This window comes from Daldinia decipiens (genome assembly GCF_022478715.1).
Source record: "Daldinia decipiens strain CBS 113046 unplaced genomic scaffold F4813scaffold_20, whole genome shotgun sequence".
NCBI lineage: Eukaryota > Fungi > Ascomycota > Sordariomycetes > Xylariales > Hypoxylaceae > Daldinia > Daldinia decipiens.
Genome location: NW_026054563.1, coordinates 117,956 through 140,304, shown reverse-complemented (window position 1 = coordinate 140,304; position 22,349 = coordinate 117,956). Strand labels below are relative to the sequence as shown.

Here is a 22,349-nt window from a genome sequence, read left to right as displayed (position 1 = left end):
GCATCAAAGTCACGTTACTATACGGTATCAACAAAGAGCGTTGTACCGCAGCTAGACCGGGAACCTTGAGACATCTGGATAGGATCATGGACAAAGAATAATGGGTGAGAGATGCCCATCCTTTGTGGATCTACGCGGGCCTAGATTTGATGTGGGAGCAGAGTCTGACACTGCAGTGAGGCTGGTCTGGGGTCGTTGGAGACCCACCACTCGTCGATGATGCCCTCTTATCACATACTTACAAGCACTGGTAATCATGGGACTGCTATGAGCTATGCAAAAAAAGGACCGACACCGACGTCCTAGGTACTACATATGTTCTAGACCGACTCCCGAGTTCTCGAATTGCTGCAAAGACCTCGTGGCTCGGCTCTGCAATACTCTTCCCCAGGGGCCGCAAAGGTTCACTGAAACCTTTGTCAGACCAGAAAGACGTTCGATTCTGAGCTGTTCCTGATTTGTCAACTCGGTAGGTAGTCTGCGCTTTATTGATTGGGGGTTTGTATTATTGGTATTAGAATCCAATGAGCCAGACATATTGCCAGATTCCCGTGATAAGATACATTGCCTTCGGCTAGCAGTGGACTCCAGCCGGACAGACGGTTCAGGGTATTTAATATCTCAGAAGTATTTAATATCCGGCCAGGCGGGTAAGACGCCCACGAACTACGAAGTATCTCAAGTAAGCCTCTTTCGCTACCGAGATCCAATTATTAGAAACTAGCTACAGTAGCGTAACAGACCCTTTTCAACATTCTTTGCAGCTACCTCATGTCCACTGGTAGTTATAACTACTCTCTACCAATACCACAATGGCGAGACAGAAGCATACACATAACTTGAAGAGTAGGACATCTTACAACCACAACGAGCATGTAGACTACTATGGCTCGACAGCCACGACGTCGGCGGATTTCGCTGGCTTCGTGGATCCCATCATGGATGGGTCAGCTATCTTCGACGAGTTGTCCCACAAAAGGTAAGCTGACGCCATAGACTACCTACGCTTAAGAATATCTATCTAATTTGTATATAATAGTCTCTACTGGATCGATGACACTGATTCTTCGCGGAATCGTATCAATGGAGACGAAGCACCAGTAACGTCTATACAACATATATCAGGAAACATGGCGTCGGTAGACCCTTATCCAAATGCTCTGGATAAGCTGAGCAGCGGGATGTCAGATTTCTTAAGCAATCAGAGTACGGACGACCGGTCAATGGACCGGAATGGAAAACACCGGTGTTGGGACCACGGATGCAACGGACGCGAGTTTTCATCCAAGAGCAACTTCGTGAGGCACGTAAAGGAAAGATCAGGAGCCAGCACCAAGGGTGTCTGTCCCCTATGCGGGGCGATTTTCACGCGGAACTCTGCCAGAGATACACACCTGGCCAAGCAGAGCTGCAACAGGATCCGTCGATATTCCAATGGTCGACCTCGTCCCAGCCGGCTTGCAGTCTTGGGTAATCCCCGCTTAGCAGCAGCAGCAGCGGCAGCCACCCAAGATATTCATTGGCAGGCGGTGGACTGGGGCGCGGGCGCCATGGGCGACTCAGAAGCGGCCGGATTCCCACCTCCGAACTGATGCCTACCGCAGGGCGCGTAAGGCGAGACAACTCGTAGGTACTGTATTGGTTGGTTGTATTGGTAGTTAGATGGGAACGCCTAGGTACGAATAGGCTCAGGCGAAGTTAGGAGGCAAACTGGTTATACCCCCTGTCATTGAAGATCCGTCGTGGAATTCGGGACAGATACATACGCATATGAGAATATGAGCATATGAGAATATGAGACTATGAAAAAGCGGCGCTACGTACATTGTCGGTTACAGTAGTAGGCGCAGATCACGATCACATCAAGATAATAAGAATAATTCCATCGATCACTGTAACCACACAATTGTGAAATGTGGTAAAGATCGGTGCCCAATTCCTTCAGAGCCTTTAAGTTGTTTTCTTAGGTGGGGGTATAATGCTACGTTGAAACCCTTGAACCCTTGAAGGAATTCACTTAGGAATACCTAGGTTAAGTATAGGTGGTTTATTAAAAAAGGGGGTAATAAAGCAAGTTTTATGTAGGAAGGCTGAGTTATACATAGTACACAAGTAATGTTGCCACTACCCCTATTGCCTATATCTTAACTGAACCAATGAAAACTTTGGTCGTGATTCTCAACGCACCCTATACCGTGAGTATAAAAGCGCGCTTACAAATAAGGCACAAGCACGCGTCTCGATCACATAATCGAGTTTTCCTCATGCCCGATAGGTAAAGAAGTGCCCGCGGTTCTAGCTATGCTGATGCTATGAATGCTATGCTCCTATTGTTAGGAATTAGAGGTATTAAAACAATCCTAATCCTAGTCCCTACTCGCCACTCACTACTCACCACCACCTTCCGGAGTACCCACCGGAGCTCAGCCAAGCTATAGAACCCATTTATCCCGTTAGGAAATTGACAGTGTGTTTAATAGTTTTGATTCGAAGGTATTAGAGGTATTTCTAGAAAGCGTGTAAGAAAAAGATACATCACAAAGTTAATTTAAAAACGTCATGGATGCGTATCCCAACAGAGATCATATACGAGTAATGACGTGTGCATATACTACCTAAAGTAATCTATTCGGTGGTATCTTGCTACCCATTAGAAACCCCAGATTCCGAATACCTAGTTAAGCCTTCGGGTTCATGAACTATAACGGAGAAGGCTAAGTGCCTACTTATAAATAAAACTCTCTAATAACATTAAACTAACTTATAAACGACTCGTGTAAGTCGTGAGCCCAGCTTTAGTTCGCTACCTACATTAGGAGGTACCTTAGGTAGGTAGTTTGTGCATTAACAGATAATTAACAATTTAAAGAGTCTTTATTTTTGAGCTGAGACTGCGAGACTTTCCGAGACTTTGCAACCTCGATGTGTATGTTAGGTACCTACCTAATGTATGTATCGCAAAGGAAAAAACCATATAGAACCAATCAATACCTTGATGCCAAGAGAAATCGGCAAATATTTCCGTATTCAGCTGACAATCCTCCAATGCGATAGCCTCTTGAGGGCAAGAGAGAAAGGGAAAAAAAGGATAAAATAACGAACCAAAGAAAATAAAATCTCGTTGGCGCTGTGCTTACTACTTACCACCTGCATGGAACTGAACAATTAGTCCGCAGTATGAGAACAGCAATCGGAATCACGCGCCTAGCTCCCTGCAATAACACCCCTCAAGACCACCCACATGGACTGGGTCTGCTGGGTACCTATGTATGTATGATGAAACACAACTGCCGAAACATCTGCGAAGCTACCGAAGGGTGGTAAACCACACTCTCGGAGAATTTCACAAAATCACAAAAGTACAGGTTAGGTCGCCGTTAACCCAGTCCTCCCCGACTCAGTCCCCCCCTAATAGGTGCCCCGTCACCTCGTCACATAACTTGGAGAGCCGGGGCGGCCCGAACCTACTACTTATGTAAGGTGGTATACCATCATCATCATCACTCACGATTCATCGAGGTCGAGCTTATTTCGGCGTTTTTCAGGTGACCAATTTACGAGGCGAAAAACAGCTTACCATCCCAGTGCTCAACCTTCCATCGCCGTATCGGCCGGGCTTTTCGGGAGAGGAGGAGGAAGAGGAAAACATACGAGAAACTAACTCATCGGTCAGGTCAGGTCAGCATGACTTGCGTTTTTTTTTTTTTTTTTTTTTTTTTTTTTTTTTTGCTGGCCCCCATCCCTCCTCCAAGAAATCCCACGGGTCACGGGTCGCGGGTCGCGGCTCGCGGACTTGGCTAGGGGACCCTCACGACCGAAACGAATATGGGACCCGTCACTGCGGCTTGGTATGACCTGGTGACTTTGCCAAGACTATAGACATCTGCACCCTGGAACAGTAGCAGTGTGCGTATGCGTGGTGAGGTGGGTGTGTACTTAGCCCCAGTGGATCGCGCAGGACACGGCATGGGCGCTGGGTACCTATCTACGGATGAAGAAGGTTGAAGGGGAAAGCTGAGAGCTGAAATTGCAAAATTGGAAATAAGGGAGGGAAAAGCGAAATTACGGGTGCTCTCGGTCAAATTACTCGCCATGATCCCTCGTATCATCAAGTGCCGGCGGGAAAGGCAATACTCTAGTGGTGGGCAGCTTATACCAGGCCGTGTTGCTCCGCATCATCCGCTCCCTCGTCCGTAGTTGGGTCCACGTCGAGAGCGTCGATCACTTGGACGCAAGGCGAAGACGATACCGGGACAGGATCGACACTACGGCCCCGTTTCGCCGTGCCGTTTAATATATGCTTCCGCTGGTACTCCCCCATACGATCGCCACCAACCCCATCAGAAATCAGGTTTTTTGACCCAAGATTTCTTCACCTCGCTCGCTGATTTATCCCCGAGCCCCCATTAACACTTCTGCCTAAAGAAGCGCCAGCGTCCCCTCTCAAGCAACAGTAATTCTTCTTCCTCGCGGCTACTCCAAGTCTAGCTGGCACTTTATCTTTGGTATATTAACAGCGTATTGGGATTTGTATTAACTACCTGGTATTTTACTACTAATTGCCTTTTCTTTTTTGAAATGGCCGAGAGACACGGGCACGCCTGATGTAGAAATGATGGACGGTCTTCTCCTGCAAGAATCAATAAACCACCCCGTGTCTTCGCTCGCCCCGGGTAACTCCCGTCTTGTCGATCAAGCGACAGTTAACTTGGCCAAGCTTAGTCGAAGAAGACCCAGCAGCGAACCTCCATGGATCGGCGCGTCGGCGCATCCGGCGGGCTAGCATCGTCCCAGAAGGCGCCGTGCGGGCAGACCTTGGTCACGTCCGAGTCGAAGGAGGAGAAGACGAGAGCCTCGTCTAGGTCGAGCCTACTTACGTAGTGGTACTTGTAACTGTTCATGACGTTTATTAGCCCCGTTTCGCCACATACAGGCTTCGGATTAGAGGGTGGGATTTTGTACTTACCCTGGGTCGTATTTCACGACGCTGTCGTGCTTCTTGGTGCCACGGATGACTATCCTGGGGTCGTTGGTGGGGTACACGCGCGCCAGGTGCGTGTCGTAGCTCCAGCCCTCGACGCCACTGTGGTTGATGAAGCAGAGAGGCCACTTCTGGATGGGGTAGTCGATTGTACGCCAGACGTTGACTTGGGCGAATCGCTTGCCCTGCTTGAGCAGCTCGTCCGCCTGCTCGCCGAGGACCTCTCGCACGCCGTCTTCCCCTGTCACCGGGTCTCGGTCGACGTGAGCGACGGGAAGAGCGGCGTGCGAGAGCTGCGTAGGGGAAAACTCGGCGAGCTTATGGCTGTTCTGGCGGATGCGGAATATATAGGGGACCACGATGTCAGAGCCGGTGATCTGCTTGACCAGCTCCGCGACCTCCTTGTAGTAGACATCCTCGATGTATTTCTTGCCTAGAACGGTAGGATTTTGTTAACAAGAGCAGCCCAAATGTGTTTAATAGCCAGTTTTCGTGAGTAAAAACGTACCTTCAGGGTCGTTGCCAGCTAAGAACTGTTCGGGGGTCAAGGAAGATTTGTGCTTCACAATCCCGTACCCGTTATTCTCGTAATTCGGCTGGGGGTTCAGTGTTCGCATGTCCTCCACCTCGATCTTGACCTGTAGAGGGTCTTGCACGTTGGTTGAGCCGGTGGCCCAGTCCATGTATCCTTCTTGCTTGCCATCTTTAGTGCCATTCCACATGCCCATAGAGCCAGTGGTAGATGCAACGGCAGCAGCAGCCATTTTAGATACGAGTGAGAAGTCTAGAGCGAGAAAGAGGTCTTGATAGTCAAAGAGGAGATTGAGAACGAGAACGATGCCAGGAAATGAGAGCCAACAGCGAAGTCAGAGTCAGAATGAATTATATAGCTATTTTGAAGCTCCTATCTAAACATCTAGAATACCTACTCAACATCTCTATCGCATAAGATCCCGCGGCACGAATAGCAAGCCGCCGACGATGAGTATCAGGATTCGTGGATTTCAGGATCTGGGGATTTAGGGGAACAGGGGATTAATGGATTGCGGGATTCAGGGATCCCCAAAGTCTAGCCCTACCAAATATCGAACACCCGTGTTCCCCACGAGAAAGGAGACAGACACCACGGAAAGCCACCATCTCAAATAGTTTGCGAAATAATCAACTCGAATAGTTTCTACTCTTAAGCTCTATCGTGTGTTTGAAATACTCGCTCTTGTTCTCATTCTTTTACCTTGTTACAAACTACCTAATTCAACACATCGACCCAAAAATGCCGGGAATAACGGAGCACCACCTTGATGTCACAGACTCCCGCACGGGGAAGGCCTATACGATCCCAATACAAGGGGATTATATTCGTGCTGCTGACGTTGCCCGAATTGGTGCTCCGGATAGTAAAGAAGATCTAGCTACCTCTTTGAAGGCTCGTCCACTCCACATCATCGACAATGGCTTTCAATATACAGCTTGCATGGAGTCGAGCATCACTCACATGTGTGTCTCTACAATACTATATTTTCTATTACTCGTGGTTCCTCCCACTTACTTAGAGTTTTTATGAACAGTGATGGCGTGCGCGGTACTATTCGATACCGGGACTTTCCCATCGAGAGTTTATTCCACCAATATGTTTACGAAGACATCATGCACCTCATCATCTGGGGCAGCATTCCCACTCAGCAACAAAAGGACCACGTCCGAGAGGTCATGAGTGATGCTATGAACCCGTCTCAAAGTGTCAAGGATGTTATCTCATCATTCCCGTACGGTTACCCTCCCCCCCTATTTTACTGATAAGGAAAGAAACGCAGCATAGATAGCATAGTATCACTAACTCCAATTCCAGCCGCGACGCGGAGACGTTCCCCATGATCATCGCCGGGATGAGCGCTTTTGCCGCCAGCGATAAAATTATCTGCAAGACGCGTCACCAGCAGACCGCCATGTTTCACGGACACCTCGACGTGGCCGATGAGGCCCTCGCGCGAACCATTGCGTATCTTGCTGCCACAATCTCGCTCGTCTACTGCCACAAGAACGACAAGCAATGGAACGCCCCCGAGCCAACCCGGTCGTTACTCCAGAACCTGCTCCTGATGATGGGTATCACAGATCCCCAGGTGGAGAGGTGCTTGACCAAGCTATGGATCTTGTACGCGGATCACGAGATGACCAACTCGACCGCTGCCGTGCTACACGCCGGATCGACGCTCATCGACCCGGTAGCCGCGGTGACGGCCGGTATTATCTGCGGATACGGACCGCTGCACGGCGGCGCGATCGACCTTGCGTACGAGGCGTTTAGGCAGATCGGCACGGCAGAGCGCGTCCCACCGTTCATCGAGCGCATCAAGGCCAAGGGCGGGCGGCTGTTCGGCTACGGACACCGTGTGTACAAGACGCGGGACCCCCGCGTCGCGCTCATCGAGGAGCTGCTGGAGGAGCACCAGGAAGCCGTCGATGCTAACCCCCTCCTGCGCGTGGCCATGGCCATCGACAAGTACGCCAACCAGGACGCCTACTTCATCGAGAGAGGCCTCAAGGCAAATGCCGACCTGATGGGCTGCTTCCTCTACACTGCCATGTAAGTGCGACTCCACGGTAGCATGGCATCTCTCAGCGTGTAACAGCCGGGTCTTGTCTTCCATCATCATTCATCTATCTATCTAACCTGATACAACGTATCCTATGCTGACTTTGTGCTACCCGCCTGTCTAGGGGTTTTGACACTGACATGATCATCGCTATCACCATCCTCTCGAGGACTCCCGGTGCGCTGGCTCACTGGCGCGAAAGCCTGAGTAAGTTACCCCCCCCCCCCCCCCCTCGACGCACCCCACGTTTGGAGGTTCTATACTGACAGGTTGTCGTACAGCACAACCGGTAAAATTGTGGCGGCCACAGCAGAAATACGTAGCACCACTGGCCAACTAGGTAGGAGAAAGGCGGCACCAAAAAAAAATATGTACATACATGACTCCATCGTGAGGCGATCTTCGTCGTTACGAGACGATGGTGGATGTTTACACTACAGCGCATAGCTCGAAAAAGCAAAGCTATAGTATAGTAAACTAGGTACTTAAATAGTAATAATACTGGGTTCTTGGGTCTATATGAAGTTTATTATAGTGTTGTTATTGACTACCTACCTACCTACCTACCTCCTATGCTTTTTGATACGTGCAGGCGCATTATTATACGTTTAGATTTCTCCAAGCCGTATTCAACGGCTTGTTTTTCCAACTGTAAATGTCGTCTACTTACCTACCTAGGTACTAAAGCATCCAACTATTATGTAGAGATTATTACCGACAAATAAATGCCATCATCTCAATTAGGCTCTACCCACCTCTATACTATGATCTCGATAGTCGTGCCGCCACAAGCTAAGATCCCAAGCTGAACGCCGTAAGATCGGCGCGAGGCTGCGCTGATCATGACAGACCTGAGGGCAAAAGTCCCATCCTTCTCTTCTTTCCGCATTCCCGTTCTCCATGACCTCCCGATCCGGTGATCCGGCCTTACTAGCCATCACCCGCCATATATATATATATGTGTGTGTACGTAGCCCCCAGCCGTTCCTCGTCAGCTCCTCGCTTCGCCGCAAGAGTCTCAATTGGCGCGCATGTCTAGTATATATAGCGCCGACGAGCCCAATAAATTGGTTCGATGGTTTGTTTACCTAGTACCTGAGTTTAGGTAGTGTCGCAGCCCATACTGAGGTCTCACAAGGCGCCCAACCAAAAGGCATCGGTAATCTACGCCGTAGATTATCATTGGAAGCGGGCTATTGCCGATGCAACAATCGTTTATTTATCCTAATTTACGCCCCTTATCGTGCTGCAGTTGCGGGATTGCAGGATCGGTATGAATGTGACATCGTCCCATTCAGCCGGAGTACCTAGTGTCTACACCTAGGTGTGCTTTATTGCTTCGGTCCGCATATACTATCTTGTATATATGTAGGTAACCTAGTATTCTACGGCTTTATACCTTGGGGGAGGGGAGTGTGGCTATCACGTACGTAGCTCTCTGGCTGGATTAAGCCCCTGGGACTATGTAGGGCCGTTGCCAGGATAGATCCGCATGCGGGCGAGATTCCGATTCGATATATACCTATATATATAACCAACTCCGAATTAACATCGTATTTCTCGGTGCCGTTAATCCCGGCCGAAATTATACACGTTGTGCTGGCTGGCTGTATGTAAGTACATCCATCCATACTATGCATTCATTAGGTACCGGACTTTGACGAAGCCGCATATTCCCACACGCGCCCCAACCCAACTACTACTACCACTACCAGGTATGGGCGCCCAGCACCATATATTCCACGTAATCTGACATACATACCTATGTCTGTGCATAATCTTTCTGCAGCTTCTCTGACTCCTATCCCAAAGTGTACATACCGTACCCTATTTTCCTCTTCCAGCCCCCCATTCCCGTATTCCTTCAATCCAGGGCTCCGCTACCCACGGTCTCGGTCGCCCGCGATCTGAATTCCATTCTTGTTCTGCGGTGCAATGCTTCTCTCATCACATATCGGTTGCGTCTCAGATGGGATGGTCTGCCAGAATCCAATCCAATCCTACCTTCCTTCCCGCCTGTGCGTGATCGTAGAGGATTGCTTACATGCTTAACCTAGTCGAGAACTGCCCGAGTTACGCCACTCTCTGTGTTAGACTAGGGTGGAAGCGTGATCGGCGAGAGCTAGAACGCCGGTGATTGTCTCAGAGCCCACAAGAGTAAGTCCCTTAGTGGTAGAGCACAGCATAGGTTGAGTTTGGGGCGATATTTTGCAGAGAGACTCATGGGTGCTTATAAGCAAACGCTATAGGTACCAGCAGCATGTACTAGAGATAAGGTCAGCCAGCAGGCCATGTATCTTCTGAAGAGCATAGCGGATGTAGGGCTGGGCTAGTTGGTACGTATTTGTAGCATGACACGTACATACTACCTAGGTATGTAGAGCTGGTGGGTCGACACGCCTCACGAATCTAGGATCGCTACCACTATGTACACAGATCCCGAATCTCCCGTTGACGAGACACATTGCTGTGTCTACATAGTTGGCACCTTCTACCCCTGCTATTGGCGGGAACTAGGGCCTAGATGAGTCTATTCTTGTCAGAATATGTTCTAGCCGTGGGACTATGAGCTGTTGGCCCTTGAGTCCTTCAAGGTTCATAAGAGGCGCCAAGACCTCCAGAGGCGAGATGGACAGACGAAAAGCCCTCTCCACGAGCCACAATGTAGGCTTGACTGTCATCCGCCTGAAGGGCCGACAGGGAGTGCTATGGGGGGCGAGAATATGGCTCTACCGCGAACTACCGAGCACCGTTGTTCGCCCATACAAGCTAATATCGCCATTCCATGTTCCATGGCACAAGGTGACGTACCGGAAGAGTATTCTATACTCTTAAAAGAAGTTAAACAGCGCCCCGGAACGCCCTTGGCTGCGCTCTGCTGGCGAGCCCTCTCCAGCTTTGACCACCGCGCAGCTTCCAACGTAAGTTTCGGTCTGGACCTCTATACACCGGAGAACAACCAATCATGGAAGAGAAGAAGGAAACAACAACAGTGGTTATCGAGAAGGATGTTTCGGCGGCGGTGCCTCGTAATCTACTAGAGGACCCTAAGAGGCCCAGTGAAACAAGCGGCGACACTATCATTGCCGTTGCCGACGATGATGCTGTGCCTAAGGAGTCGGCGGACACTCTGCCGGTCGAGGAGATCCCGCCCCGGTTCACGGTATATAAGCCGTGGCAGAAGCGGTTGATCGTCCTGAGCGCCGCCTTCAGCGCTCTATTCGCTTCTTGGACGGCACAGATTTATTTGCCAGCGCTGAACATAGCAGCTGCTGACCTGCATGTCTCTACCACGCGAATCAACCTCACGGTCACCAGCTACATGATTCTGCAGGGCGTTACGCCTATCTTTATCGGCGGGTTCGCCGATTCCGCGGGCCGTCGGCCGGCTTACCTGGCGTGCTTCGTGCTCTACATCATTGCCAATGTAGGCCTTGCTAAATCCGACAGCTACGGAAGTCTCCTGGGCCTCCGTTGCTTTCAGTCCGCTACCATATCCGCCACGCAGGCTCTATGTCAGGGCGTCGTGGCGGACATCGCGACCAGCGCGGAGCGTGGCCAGTACACGGCCTTCATCGCCGTGCCAGTCACGCTGGGGCCGAGTCTAGGACCCGTCATCGGCGGTGCCATCGCGCAGTACCTGGGGTGGCGGACTATCTTCTGGTTCTTGGCTATCTGTGCCCTGGCCAACCTCCTAGTCCTGGTTTTCTTCTTCCCGGAGACGTGCCGTACGGTCGTAGGCGATGGCTCCATCCTGCCGCGCAAACGTAATCAGACGGTAATGCAGCTGGTCCGGAACTTCCAGCGGAATAAGGACGCTTCCGATACCGAGAGCAATACTCCAACCATTACTGAGACGATCGAGCCCCCTCCCAAGAAGAACTTTGCCTGGTCCAGGTTCCTAACATCTCTTGTTCTCCTCTGCGAGAAGGAGCTTAGTTTGCTCTTCTTGTACGGCGGTTTCGTATTCGCGGGTGTCTATGCTGTAGCAACCGCCGTTCCAACCCTGATCTCTGAGATATACGGTTTCGACGGCTTCAAAGTTGGCCTGATCTACCTACCCATGGCCGTCGGATCCATCTTCTCCGTCGCGTTCGTCGGGAAGGGAATGAACTGGAATTATCGTCGCCACGCGCGAAAGCTGGGGATAGAGGTGGATCAGTCCCGTCAGATGGATTTATTAGACTTCCCTATCGAACGGGCACGGATCGAGGTCGCCATACCGCCGCTCATCCTAAGCATGGTCATCATCACGGCTTGGGGGTGGGCCATAGAAAATGAGGTTTCGGTAGCTGTCGTATGCGTGCTAGTCTTCCTCCTCGGGCTAGGCCTTGTCAGCGTCACCAGCGTCTTCAGCGCGCTCATCGCAGACATCCGGCCGGGGAAGACGGGAGCTGCGAGTGCAGCAAATAACATCATCAAGTTCCTCTTAGGTGCAGCCATGGCGGCGGCTATCGACCCGCTTATCAGGGCTGTAGGGCCGGGTAAGGCTTACACCATCATCGCGGTGCTTTACCTGTTGTTGTCGCCTTGTCTGTACTTGGTCGTGAAAAGGGGCATGCGATGGCGGAGGGAGTTGCGAGAAAAGGAGGGCGAGGATGCAGGATAAAATATGATATATCGCATTAACATAGACCACATCACCATACATAGAACTATATATAAGATATTTACTAATCAAGTACAAATCCACTATGCATCTTCTCTCCATACATAGGTACTTACCTAACCTACATATTCTTTTTACTCCATCGTACCACTATCACGCCACCCTAGTCCTTCAGCAGGTAGCCATGTAACGCCGACCCGTGCACTCACGGCCAGGCTGCTTCAGCTTCATTACGTAAGGGTCTCCGTGACGCGTTAATTATATTCTCGGTGAGAGTGCCTACGCAGGTTACTTTGCGTCGAGACATACAGGATCTCGGTGTGGTTAGCATCATGTCTATGTATGTACACTGCCTACTGCGTGTGTACATAGATTCTGCAAGCGTGGCCGTCCGGGAATATGGGTGAAAGGGCTCCCCCCAGGCCACGTGGTGGTCCACCTAAGAAGGTTGGCCATGTTTACGTACCTCATAGGGGTCTTAGGGGTCTTCGGTAATCGGCATCGTGAGTACAGTCGGAGCAGGGGTCAGTAGTGTTTAGTTTAAAACTGTCATCCAATATATGCTCCAGGTAATCTAAATCTAAGAACTGTTCGTAATCCCGGCAGGGGTTGTTGAGAGTTAGAAACTCTCTCGACCGTTCTGCCAGAGCACGACTAGCTAACGTACTTCGTCATCCACGGTAGAGGTTAAGCCTCTAATCTCTCTAACCGTCGCAACAACTACAAAGCTCACCTCAGTTATCTTTTTATTCCCTTCCTACGCGATCCCTCTTCAACTATAACTCAGTGATACTAAGTCTGTATATATCCATTCCTGATTCGTAGTATTTCTACTTTCACCTCCTTGCCGTGACCAGAAGCAAAACTAGTATTATGCAACCTTTTTCATCTACTGAAGTTGTTTGGTTTAAGATAGATTTGAGGCAGTCACGAAATACCCACGCGCTTCTTGGAAACATACCCTGCCGCTTGCGCGGGGCCCTGGGTCAGTTTGAAACTTGATGCCGTTTTACATACCTACAGCCAATGGGGTTTAGACCGTCTCGTATTTTGTCAAAATAGTCAAAGTCTAGAACCCATAAGCTACGGTCAACTCCTACTTCTTAAACGGGCATGTGTGAGCACATATGCAGGTATGTCGAACTGCTAACGGTTAGGCCAAGGGAAACGGTAAAGAACCCTACGAGAACCCCTCGGGGTACGATTCGAGGTAACAGTTGACGAGCAACAGTTCCCCTCGGTTTCTAGACTGATTCTAGAAGGCTAACGGTTGTGACGGCAGTTTGGTTGTCACTTATAATATATCACTCTGCTGCACCCCGCTGCCCTGCCACAGCTATGAAGCCTCAACTACATATTACCTCGACGCTTAGGTCCTTGGCACGAGCCTGCTTAGTCACGAGAAGTAAACATGAGCAGTATTTTAGTTTCCGGGTTAGGTTATACCTCCGCTTATGCTAGTTCCTGAGTCGACTGTTGGCCTAGGTAAGGCTTACTAAAGCTTGACTTGAGTATGTCTTGGGATATAAATTGTTAGAAATCGAAATTGTATCATCACTCCATTAAACAACTTGAAATTTCTTAAACTACCACGAATCTCGACGTGTATAGAGGTAACCTAGGTTGCTAGGTATGTTGGTAAGTACTTTATTGTATCATATGACTTGCTGTTACGCCCCCCCAGCCTCTTAACTTCGTAAGCACTCCGATACGACATCAAGTTTCGAAACTCTAGGACTTAATCCTACACACGAGAAAGAATTACTTTATTTAAGCAATCAGGTTGCTATGTTCGTATCTAAATGTATCTTCCTTCTTCATAAGTCTAACGGTATACGATGATATCAGACGACACATCAAAGCATCATCGAAAGCGAAGCCTCCAAGAATACAACCTCTATCCCGAGCTCAAGCCGAACGATAGAAGAGAATCTTGTCGAAATAGCTTTCAAGCTCCCAAGCAGCCCTGTTCCCAAACTCGATCATTGTACCAATCCAGCCGTCTGGCCTTAGCACTACGATTGCGCCCTGTGAGATGTTAATTCCATACCGATGGTACGCAGCTCCGTCTTCTTTGACGAAATAAACACGCCCGATAGGCTCGTGTCCGAGGATTTCATATGGCGAAGGCGTAGGCTTGGGGAGAATCGTGATGAATTTCAAGTAGCCTATTTTCCTTATTAGCCTAGCTCTACAATATATGATCTCTGATATTGAAATGCGCACTCATAAGAACGGGCCGTTCTAGGGCCAGCGAACGTGTTATATCGTTGTACACCACATCCGGAATAGCAGGTACTTGATTGCTCGTGAAAATCAAGACGCTGAATCTGGCGGTATTGGGTAGCTCACGGATTAGCCTTGTGTACTCGAGTGTTCCCGGGCGCAGGAGTGTGATATCCGGGCCTCTTATTCCTGGCTTAACTAGCTGGTGCGCGCTGATAAATGAGCCCTCTACATTCAAGGGGTTGTCTTTGTGAATCTCATAGGAGATACCAAGTCCATTGGTAAAAGTTCCAGCCTCTTCTAAGACCTGCGCCAGAATCACGTTGACGTCGGCATCTGGATCACCTTGCCATTTCTCAGGTAGGTGATTTGACATGAGCTGGCTGATATCTCTGTCGTACTCGATGAGTTTCGATATGTTTACAAACCGTTCCGCATGATATGTCTCAAGGATCTCGGCCTTAGCACATCCGCGGAGGACAAGACTTAGTTTCCAAGCGAGATTCACAGCATCGTGGATACCGGTGTTCATCCCTTGCGCCGCGGCTGATGAGTGGGTGTGGCAGGCATCTCCAGCAAGAAATATACAGCCTTTGGTAAAGAAGGATTCGGCTATGCGCTGTCCTACTGTGTATATTGTCCACCAATCGACACGCTCAAATTCAAGGCGGAAGGGTTTAACTGCGGCGATAGCCTCCTTAACAGCAGCGGCCTCGTCAAACTCGGGATATGCGTTGGCCCGATCCTCAGTAAATGCATAGCCGATTCTCGTGGCTCCATGATCCAAGGCAACCCAGAGCACGTTTCCATGTGTTGGGGATTCGATTGAGCAGTAGGAGCGAGACTTAGGCAAGTCAGTTTGGACTTGGCCATCTATCCTCACCCATTGATCTTCACTAATGGAACCTTCGAAGGCAATGTTGAAGATACGCCGGACAGATGAGCGTCCCCCATCACAACCAATCAGGTATTTACATTTCACGATTTCGTAGGCTCCATTTTGGCGGTTAAGAAGAACTGCCGTTACCTTATGGCCTCCAACAGGGATACTCCTATCAACCGAAGCGGTTATTAACTCGATCGGCGCTGTTACATGCATATCGTGCTGCTTCAATGCGTTTCGAAATATCTCTTCTTGGAACTTTTGTCTCAAGACAAGGGCGAAATCGAACGCCGTATCATTCATGTGTTTCATGAAACTCCACCCACGACCGTCGACCTCTTCACCCTGAGCATTGTAAGTGACCGTATCGCGACAGGCGAAACAACTTGACAGCAGCTCATCAGCAAGGCCTAGCTGGTCAAGCATCTCTGTTGTTCGAGGGAAGAGCGTAATAGCACGGCCGTACGCATCTTGATCAGACTTGACATGTTTCTCGACGATCCGGACCGAGACACCGCCGAACTTGGCAAGCTGGAACGCCATGATGAGGCCCACCGGGCCCGCTCCGACAACGAGCACATCAACACATTGCACATCTCCCTGCATGATTGGTAAAGATGAGAGCAAAGTGTGGGGAACCAATCCGGTTTTCGCGTGGGGGGTCACTAATATAGCTACAAGCTCTTTGTCGTAGATATTTCCGTAATCTAAAAAGTCTAACACATGGTTCTTGGATACGCGACGTTTCGGAGAATTACGTGGAATGATAACAAGGAAACGTGGTGGATGATATATTAGGTATATTAGAATTTGATCAAGTAATAAAAGGGGTTAGATAGTTCTCAGAATGGCAATTCAACATGCTAGCCGATAACTATTTTTGGACTTCGCTGTTACCCTCGTAGTGAACTGACGTCGTTCTAGCATCAGCTCTATGGTAGGAAATATTGACCTTATCGTAAGAATTCTCACGTGAAGTCATATGTTTCATTCTTCTACTTGTCTTGCTTAATGAACAATGATAGTAAACAGTAGAGCATGTTCAACTTTCCATTAACTGGTATTGGCTATAGACTACAGTTCGCAATATAATATAGTATCTAAATAAAATAATAATATAATAGGAGGAAAAGGTCTTGCGACAAGCCTTTCTAATTACTTATAAATAATGAATGCCTAGGTAGATATAATTGGCTCTCCGGCAAAGTTTTATATATTAGATGTACTGTACCATTGAAGTAGCAAGAGAAGGTACTCTAGTATTCCATGAAGTCACTCTAGATACTAATACCACTCGATATTATTAGAATTGCCCTCATGGACGCGATGGTCCACGTGCTGCACGATGACAGTTGATACGAGGCGGTAAATATCTCGGGATGCTCTAAATAGGGAAAATGAGAAATGATAGTATGCACTCTTGGCTTATGAGGGTAACCAGGTAATGGAAAACAAGACTGAAACCAATAGTCAAGCCACCTTCGACCATCTGTATGTGTGATCTGTATGTGTGATATATATGCGTGATTGGGCTGGGGGAGATCTGAAAGCTGACTGACTGCGTGCAGCTGAGAAAGCTCCAAGTCAATGCAAGTCAATGCGCTTAAGGAAAACAGGACGAGAATCAGGGGCTGAATAATGGCCGCAATTTATTACCATCTCCAATTCAAGTAGCACATGTAGTTATAGAGAAAACACGCGACTCTAATTGCTGGGCAGTCTCGTATTGGAGTGCCTATGGAGCATCTTGCCGTATCAGTTGAGTTTATTGATTATATTGATCATGATATGTTGGAGTGGGTGGTTGAAAAGTGAAGGGAAAATGTCTTAGAAGTTTCAAGACGAAGATACCCTTGTTTCTTAATAATTGAATATATGTACCTAGGTAGATATCTTATACATATTACCTATGCATTTACTAAGAGTGATTTAGTTCCATATCAGGTATTAGTCTATTAGGGTACCGCATACTTTCACCCCTAATTACGCATAACTATTAGGTACTCAATACTCAATATTCAGCTTAAATACATATATCTGTTAAATGACTTACTATTACTTACTGCTGGCCCCTAGGCAATGCCCAGGACAATCCTAAACGTAGTGCGAATGCCCCGCACACGTCATCGTCCAATGGATTGGATGGTGCTGAGCTTAGGTCGTTATAGCTGTGACGCAGATGTCTCGGTCTGAGACTAGATAAACGTTTTGTCCCTTTTAGCTAATGCGCCTTTAACTTAGAAAATACATAATACTCTTTGTGCTTTTTACTTTTCTGGATTCTTCATCATCCCGAATCTAACAATTTATCTTTAACCACCTAAACATCCCCTAACGTTTGTCACTTTTAACCTTGCCTTAGGTACCTAGGTAGGCTTACACTTTCAACATGAGCGGGGAGACACAGCAAGGTAAGCTTGGCGATATGCCTGCCCCGCATGCGTATGATCCTCAGGGTCAAATCAGCAGCTAACCACTCCAATGTAACTGCAGATTTCGGCGGCAACGGTGAGCTTAACTGCGAATCAACTTCATACGTACCAAATACTTTTCTAACGACGAGCCTCTAGTAACGCACGGTGGCGCATATCCCGCTGGTGGTGGCATTCCTCGCTCTGACGACGATGACTTCCGCGGAGCGGCTGAGCACGCGAGCCGACATGCGGGGAGCTCCGGCGACACCAGCCTCTTCTCCGGCTTACTAGGTGCCCTCACCCAGAAGAAGCAGGCCCTTGCGGAAGAAGATGTAGACGAGGATGACGCTGTGAAGCAGCACAAGCGCTTTTTCGAGCGCGACGATGATAATGATAACGAGGCAGACGATAAGAGCTTAGGTTCCGCCGCTGCCATGCAAGCTCTTAAGCTGTTTACCAGTGGTCAGAGCGGGAGCGCCAATGTACGACCAAAACCCCGCTTGCAAAACGCCGTGTTAGTGTTACCAGATAGAAGACTAACGGATGCGTAGGAGAGTAGCAGCCAGAGTGCTTTCGTAGGTCTGGCCATGGCTGAAGCTAGCAAGGTACGTACTCCTAAGATATTGCTTTTTATGCTGTGGATACCGTGCTAAACCCTCATCTGTAGCTCTTCGACCAGAAGGCTTCTCAGGGCAAGGTCTCCAGTGATAGTAGCAAGGAGTCCGCCGTGATGAAAGCTGGCGAGATGGCCCTAAAGATGTACCTGAAGAGCCAAGGCGGCGGCAAAACGCAGTCCTCGGGATCAGGCATCCTCGGTCTAGCATCCAAGTTCCTCGCATAAAGGTCCCGCAAGGTCCCGTCCCGCGAGGCTTCCTACAACGGGACGGTCGCATTGCTAGCCCGCACATTTGAGGGATATTTCGTATCATCATGTCACGAGAGAAAGTGCAGCCTATACTGGTAGTATCTAGTTGAACTGCGGTTCTGCAAAAAATCTAAACCAAATTCCACATAGGGTTGACTTCCTAAGAGCGCCGATCATTGACTTATTGAGTGAAGATGCGATCGAGATCGTGTAACCATATATCGCTCCGTAATATGGACCCTCCCAGGCGCAGGGTCTAGACCAGCAAATGAATGCGTATAACGGCTCCTGCAGAGGATTTAATAGCCCACCACCCAACTGAGCGTATCCTCTGTAGCATTTATAAACATGACCTTCTGTTGCATTCTATATTGTCAAGCATTTGCCGCGAGCCCCTATTGCCGCCGTTGTAGCTACTACGCAACGGAATTTGCACCGCGACTCAATGAGTGGACGGTCCAAGAGATAATGGCGAGGTCGGCGCAGTCGAACATACCGCTCAGTACATGAGAATATGTCACATATACCACCGTGTTAAAATCCCCGAAGGAATGGAGCTTCCCTACAGAGAATAAAAGCTATCGCATCTGAATGGTAGGGGGTCAAGGGCCTAGATAGTGCTGTAGATAGAAAGCTTTGCCACGATTAAAAGGGGACAAAATTGCTGGAAGCTCTCATTATTGCGCTACTTCACTATGTCAGCCTCAAATTAAAAATAGATAAAACCCCGTACTAGCATTCTTGTTTCCTTGTCTCATGATATACCGTATACATCTAAGTAGACCCTAGCCACCCATTTTGTTGCCTATGAGATATTCCCGTGAATCGTACAGCCCGAACCATATTCGTTCCCAGCTATCTCGAAGAAAAGAACAGAAAAAGGAGAAAAGATCTTGTCGTGTAATAAGCTCGGTTGTAAAAGCTCAGAGATCCATGCTTTTATTCCGACTCCGTGCCCATAGCCCGACCAATTTGAAATGCCCGCTGTGCATGAAGCACTATCATATACCTTAGGAAATACCCATACGCCGTACACCTCGGGTTATATTACCGGTTCACTTGGGACGAAAGCCATTAAACCTCAAGAGACGCTCACTGCTGCTCCATGATATGTATAGGAAGATGCCCAGGACCGGAATTTCCCATATTACCTCCACTGCTAGCATTCTTCTTCTTCTCCTTTTTAGCCCATCGAAGGCCGCAAGCGTTGCAAAGAGTCTTAGGTCCTTGAGGACCTTTTCTCCATTCTGGTGAATCAAGTGTTCCTGAACCATGTTAGAACGATGACCCCTGCAGCTTACATACGATTTGTTATACGCACCACAGTCAGTACAAACATATTCTTCTGCGACTTTAAGCTTCTTCTTTTTCTCTCCTGTTCTAGGGTCTCTATCGATCGGTATTGCAATGCCAACGTCGCCCTTGATTAGGGTCGGACTAGAATTACCGGTAGTGATACCACGGCTTCGTTCCCCTTCGACATATCTCAAACCAGTCAGCATCTCGATAGTGTCGGTATGTGACGCGCCCTCATATCTTGCCATCTTATCTCTAATCGAATCTGGCCGGTTTCCTGCTGTCACCCCCTCGAGATTTTCCCTTGTTAATGCTATATTGAGCGGCGTTGGTCTTTCTGGAGGCGGCATGGCTTGTGAATCTACACTTGTATGGGTGAACAAAGCAGGACTCTGAGAGGATGTCATCATCGTATCCTCTGATGCAGCAATATCTGATCGGCCCTCTTGACTCGTGAACCAGCTTTGCTGAGATGCCTCCTCTTCCTCCTCTTCCCTTCGAAGCTCCGCAATTCGGCGTCTTAGTCGCTCATTTTCGATCTTGTGCTCCAGGAATGAGTCTAACAGTGAGGCATTCTTGGTGGGATACGGCCGTGACATCATAAATACCGACTGGCAGAAGGGTGACTGATTTTCCGGATTTGGCGCGAATTTAGCTGCGGCTATGTGTGCATGACCGACAGACTCAAATATGGCGTAACTGCCATCCTTCTTTTTAAGACGATAGAACATGCGCAGCGGGTTCCCGGTGGCTATAGATTCGTTCATATCCGAGGTGAAGGTCCCAAGGTCATCCGGATGAATTAGATCCTTGACGAACCGGTCGACTAACTCCTCTGATTCATAACCAGTCAAGGACGTGACGCTTGGTGACGCATATTTAATTCTACCGTGAGCATCCAGTATCTGCAAAAAGTCCTTGAGCTCCTCCACAACTTTTGCGGGCCAGTTCCTCCTCTTGGTGAATTCGGTCAAAGTACTTCCTCCTTGTAGGGCAGGCTGCGCGGGGGCAGGGAAACTCGGAGCAATGCCCGTACTCGGCGCCGGCGGAACAGCGCTATCACCCGTATTTGATGTGAATTGCATAGCATCATTATGGATAAGCGCTGCCTGCGGGTTTGCCGCAGGGGAAACTGGCTGATATGATTGCGGCGGGACAGCAGTCATATCATTAAGGCCATCAATACTCATTGGCAAGCCATCGAAGTTTGTGAACATAGAGCTATCGTAGAGCGCCATCATTTCGTTCTGGTCGGCAGCTGTCATCTGATATATAAAGCTCATGATTAGTAGGGCTAGAGCACGAAGTTTAAGACTAGCGGCATTCGCCACGGCTGAGACATGAGAGCATACTGCCGTTAGTACTCACCGGGTTCATTGTAACCGGCGCAGTAAACTCAAATAAGTCGTTGGGGTTTGGTGGTGGTCCGTGGTCCATGATAGCGATAGTGGGTCGTGGCGGCGACGGCGGCGGCAGCTTGAATCTGAATTGTAGTTAAATGCGATGCAGCAGTAGTGTGTCTTATTACTGGAGAATGGAGAGCACTCGGGTCTCTGCAGCGAGAGCATCTGGTCGATCGCACTCGAACAAGCAAAGGACAAATGGGAGGGGCAGACCAGTCCGTCGAGAATTCGATGAACTGTGATTTAGGATGGTCGAAGATGATAGAAGATTTGAAAATAAAACGAAAAAAAGAATGAGTGAATCCACACAAATATGAGCCGGGTATCCCGATGTGGTGGATAGGTATATGTAGTGGAATTAGATATGGAAGAGCTAGGTAGAAGATGGGAGATCATAGGCAGGTAGTAGGCAGGTAGCTTTCAAGCATATGTTAAAGCATACCGGCATACCTACCTTCTAACCTAGATGTTAAGCTGGGGTAGCAGCAATAACAGCATGAGGGATTGATAAAGGGGGCAGGGGCATATCGAAGAAAACGGGATGGGATTTCACTTTCTCGATTAACAAAATGGATTGCCGTGTGACCTAGGATTGTACTTGTACTTGTACGGAAGGTCAATTACTATATGTGCATACAAATGTTACTAACCTGGAAGCTACTACTACTACATAGGTAGTGTACTACGGCGGTAGCTCCTTACGTACATACCCATTCACAATACGTCAGAAAGCCAAGGCGATCTGAGAAAAAGACCCATAGGTTGGACGATCGCTAGGTCATTAATACATATATCTACTTACATGTACTACCTTATTACCTTACTACCTACCTCCTATGTAGACGTCTTGCTTATTTCTGCACAATGCCAGCCATGGGGAATTTATTTTTGATGCTGTACGTAGGTTTAGATGGGAAAACCAGAATATACTGCATAATGCAGCCCATCCTTACATTGGGTTTAAGTATGCCATTAAACACATGCCAATGAAGCTGCACTTCCCCTCCTGTTACGTCTGTTACGTCTATTACGTTTACCAGAGTATGTTGTTATACATAAAGTGGAACTACTCCAG

At 48.6% G+C, this 22,349-nt stretch overlaps 7 protein-coding genes across 7 annotated transcripts; 4 read left to right on the top strand and 3 right to left on the bottom strand.

Annotated features, from left to right (window-relative positions):
- The first annotated feature begins 81 nt into the window (after window positions 1-81).
- Window positions 82-1,889, top strand: F4813DRAFT_362058 (uncharacterized protein). The gene is made up of 2 exons (XM_049243591.1): window positions 82-979; window positions 1,040-1,889. The coding sequence occupies exons 1-2, from the start codon at window positions 813-815 to the stop codon at window positions 1,590-1,592; spliced, it is 720 nt and encodes a 239-aa protein (XP_049098819.1). The 5' UTR covers window positions 82-812; the 3' UTR covers window positions 1,593-1,889.
- Window positions 1,890-4,413: 2,524 nt separating this feature from the next.
- On the bottom strand, window positions 4,414-5,999 carry F4813DRAFT_113153 (uncharacterized protein). Its single transcript, XM_049238530.1, has 3 exons — window positions 5,490-5,999; window positions 4,967-5,414; window positions 4,414-4,893 (listed from the first exon to the last, which is right to left on the bottom strand). Exons 1-3 carry the CDS (start codon window positions 5,743-5,745, stop codon window positions 4,719-4,721), a joined length of 879 nt encoding a protein of 292 aa, XP_049098818.1. The 5' UTR covers window positions 5,746-5,999; the 3' UTR covers window positions 4,414-4,718.
- A 1-nt stretch (window position 6,000) lies between these two features.
- Window positions 6,001-8,102, top strand: F4813DRAFT_113145 (putative citrate synthase). The gene is made up of 5 exons (XM_049238529.1): window positions 6,001-6,478; window positions 6,550-6,747; window positions 6,831-7,568; window positions 7,703-7,785; window positions 7,860-8,102. Exons 1-5 carry the CDS (start codon window positions 6,255-6,257, stop codon window positions 7,916-7,918), a joined length of 1,302 nt encoding a protein of 433 aa, XP_049098817.1. The 5' UTR covers window positions 6,001-6,254; the 3' UTR covers window positions 7,919-8,102.
- A 2,441-nt stretch (window positions 8,103-10,543) lies between these two features.
- F4813DRAFT_390191 (MFS general substrate transporter) lies at window positions 10,544-12,187 on the top strand (the record flags this gene model as incomplete). The annotated part of the gene is made up of 1 exon (XM_049246972.1): window positions 10,544-12,187. One exon carries the CDS (start codon window positions 10,544-10,546, stop codon window positions 12,185-12,187), a length of 1,644 nt encoding a protein of 547 aa, XP_049098816.1.
- Window positions 12,188-13,543: 1,356 nt separating this feature from the next.
- F4813DRAFT_362049 (3-propionate hydroxylase) lies at window positions 13,544-16,199 on the bottom strand. The gene is made up of 2 exons (XM_049243590.1): window positions 14,414-16,199; window positions 13,544-14,355 (listed from the first exon to the last, which is right to left on the bottom strand). The coding sequence occupies exons 1-2, from the start codon at window positions 15,900-15,902 to the stop codon at window positions 14,096-14,098; spliced, it is 1,749 nt and encodes a 582-aa protein (XP_049098815.1). The 5' UTR covers window positions 15,903-16,199; the 3' UTR covers window positions 13,544-14,095.
- A 1,258-nt stretch (window positions 16,200-17,457) lies between these two features.
- Window positions 17,458-18,757, top strand: F4813DRAFT_362044 (uncharacterized protein). The gene is made up of 5 exons (XM_049243589.1): window positions 17,458-17,707; window positions 17,790-17,804; window positions 17,867-18,192; window positions 18,262-18,315; window positions 18,378-18,757. The coding sequence occupies exons 1-5, from the start codon at window positions 17,686-17,688 to the stop codon at window positions 18,549-18,551; spliced, it is 591 nt and encodes a 196-aa protein (XP_049098814.1). The 5' UTR covers window positions 17,458-17,685; the 3' UTR covers window positions 18,552-18,757.
- Window positions 18,758-19,234: 477 nt separating this feature from the next.
- On the bottom strand, window positions 19,235-21,308 carry F4813DRAFT_397125 (uncharacterized protein; the record flags this gene model as incomplete). The annotated part of the gene is made up of 3 exons (XM_049247910.1): window positions 19,235-19,840; window positions 19,897-21,129; window positions 21,224-21,308. The coding sequence occupies 3 exons, from the start codon at window positions 21,306-21,308 to the stop codon at window positions 19,668-19,670; spliced, it is 1,491 nt and encodes a 496-aa protein (XP_049098813.1). The 3' UTR covers window positions 19,235-19,667.
- Window positions 21,309-22,349: the final 1,041 nt, after the last annotated feature.

Excerpts from the sequence above, each read along its gene's own strand:
- F4813DRAFT_362058 (XM_049243591.1), top strand. The coding sequence starts at position 813 with ATGGCGAGACAGAAGCATACACATAACTTGAAGAGTAGGACATCTTAC. Across the intron at positions 980-1,039 it reads GACGAGTTGTCCCACAAAAG|TCTCTACTGGATCGATGACA; the intron begins GTAAGCTGACGC and ends TGTATATAATAG.
- F4813DRAFT_113153 (XM_049238530.1), bottom strand. The coding sequence starts at position 5,745 with ATGGCTGCTGCTGCCGTTGCATCTACCACTGGCTCTATGGGCATGTGG. Across the intron at positions 5,415-5,489 it reads AGCTGGCAACGACCCTGAAG|GCAAGAAATACATCGAGGAT; the intron begins GTACGTTTTTAC and ends CTACCGTTCTAG. Across the intron at positions 4,894-4,966 it reads GTCGTGAAATACGACCCAGG|TTACAAGTACCACTACGTAA; the intron begins GTAAGTACAAAA and ends CGTCATGAACAG.
- F4813DRAFT_362049 (XM_049243590.1), bottom strand. The coding sequence starts at position 15,902 with ATGCAGGGAGATGTGCAATGTGTTGATGTGCTCGTTGTCGGAGCGGGC. Across the intron at positions 14,356-14,413 it reads AGAACGGCCCGTTCTTATGA|GCTACTTGAAATTCATCACG; the intron begins GTGCGCATTTCA and ends TAAGGAAAATAG.
- F4813DRAFT_113145 (XM_049238529.1), top strand. The coding sequence starts at position 6,255 with ATGCCGGGAATAACGGAGCACCACCTTGATGTCACAGACTCCCGCACG. Across the intron at positions 7,569-7,702 it reads TGCTTCCTCTACACTGCCAT|GGGTTTTGACACTGACATGA; the intron begins GTAAGTGCGACT and ends CCGCCTGTCTAG. Across the intron at positions 7,786-7,859 it reads TCACTGGCGCGAAAGCCTGA|CACAACCGGTAAAATTGTGG; the intron begins GTAAGTTACCCC and ends GTTGTCGTACAG.
- F4813DRAFT_362044 (XM_049243589.1), top strand. The coding sequence starts at position 17,686 with ATGAGCGGGGAGACACAGCAAG. Across the intron at positions 18,193-18,261 it reads GTCAGAGCGGGAGCGCCAAT|GAGAGTAGCAGCCAGAGTGC; the intron begins GTACGACCAAAA and ends ACGGATGCGTAG. Across the intron at positions 18,316-18,377 it reads CCATGGCTGAAGCTAGCAAG|CTCTTCGACCAGAAGGCTTC; the intron begins GTACGTACTCCT and ends CCTCATCTGTAG.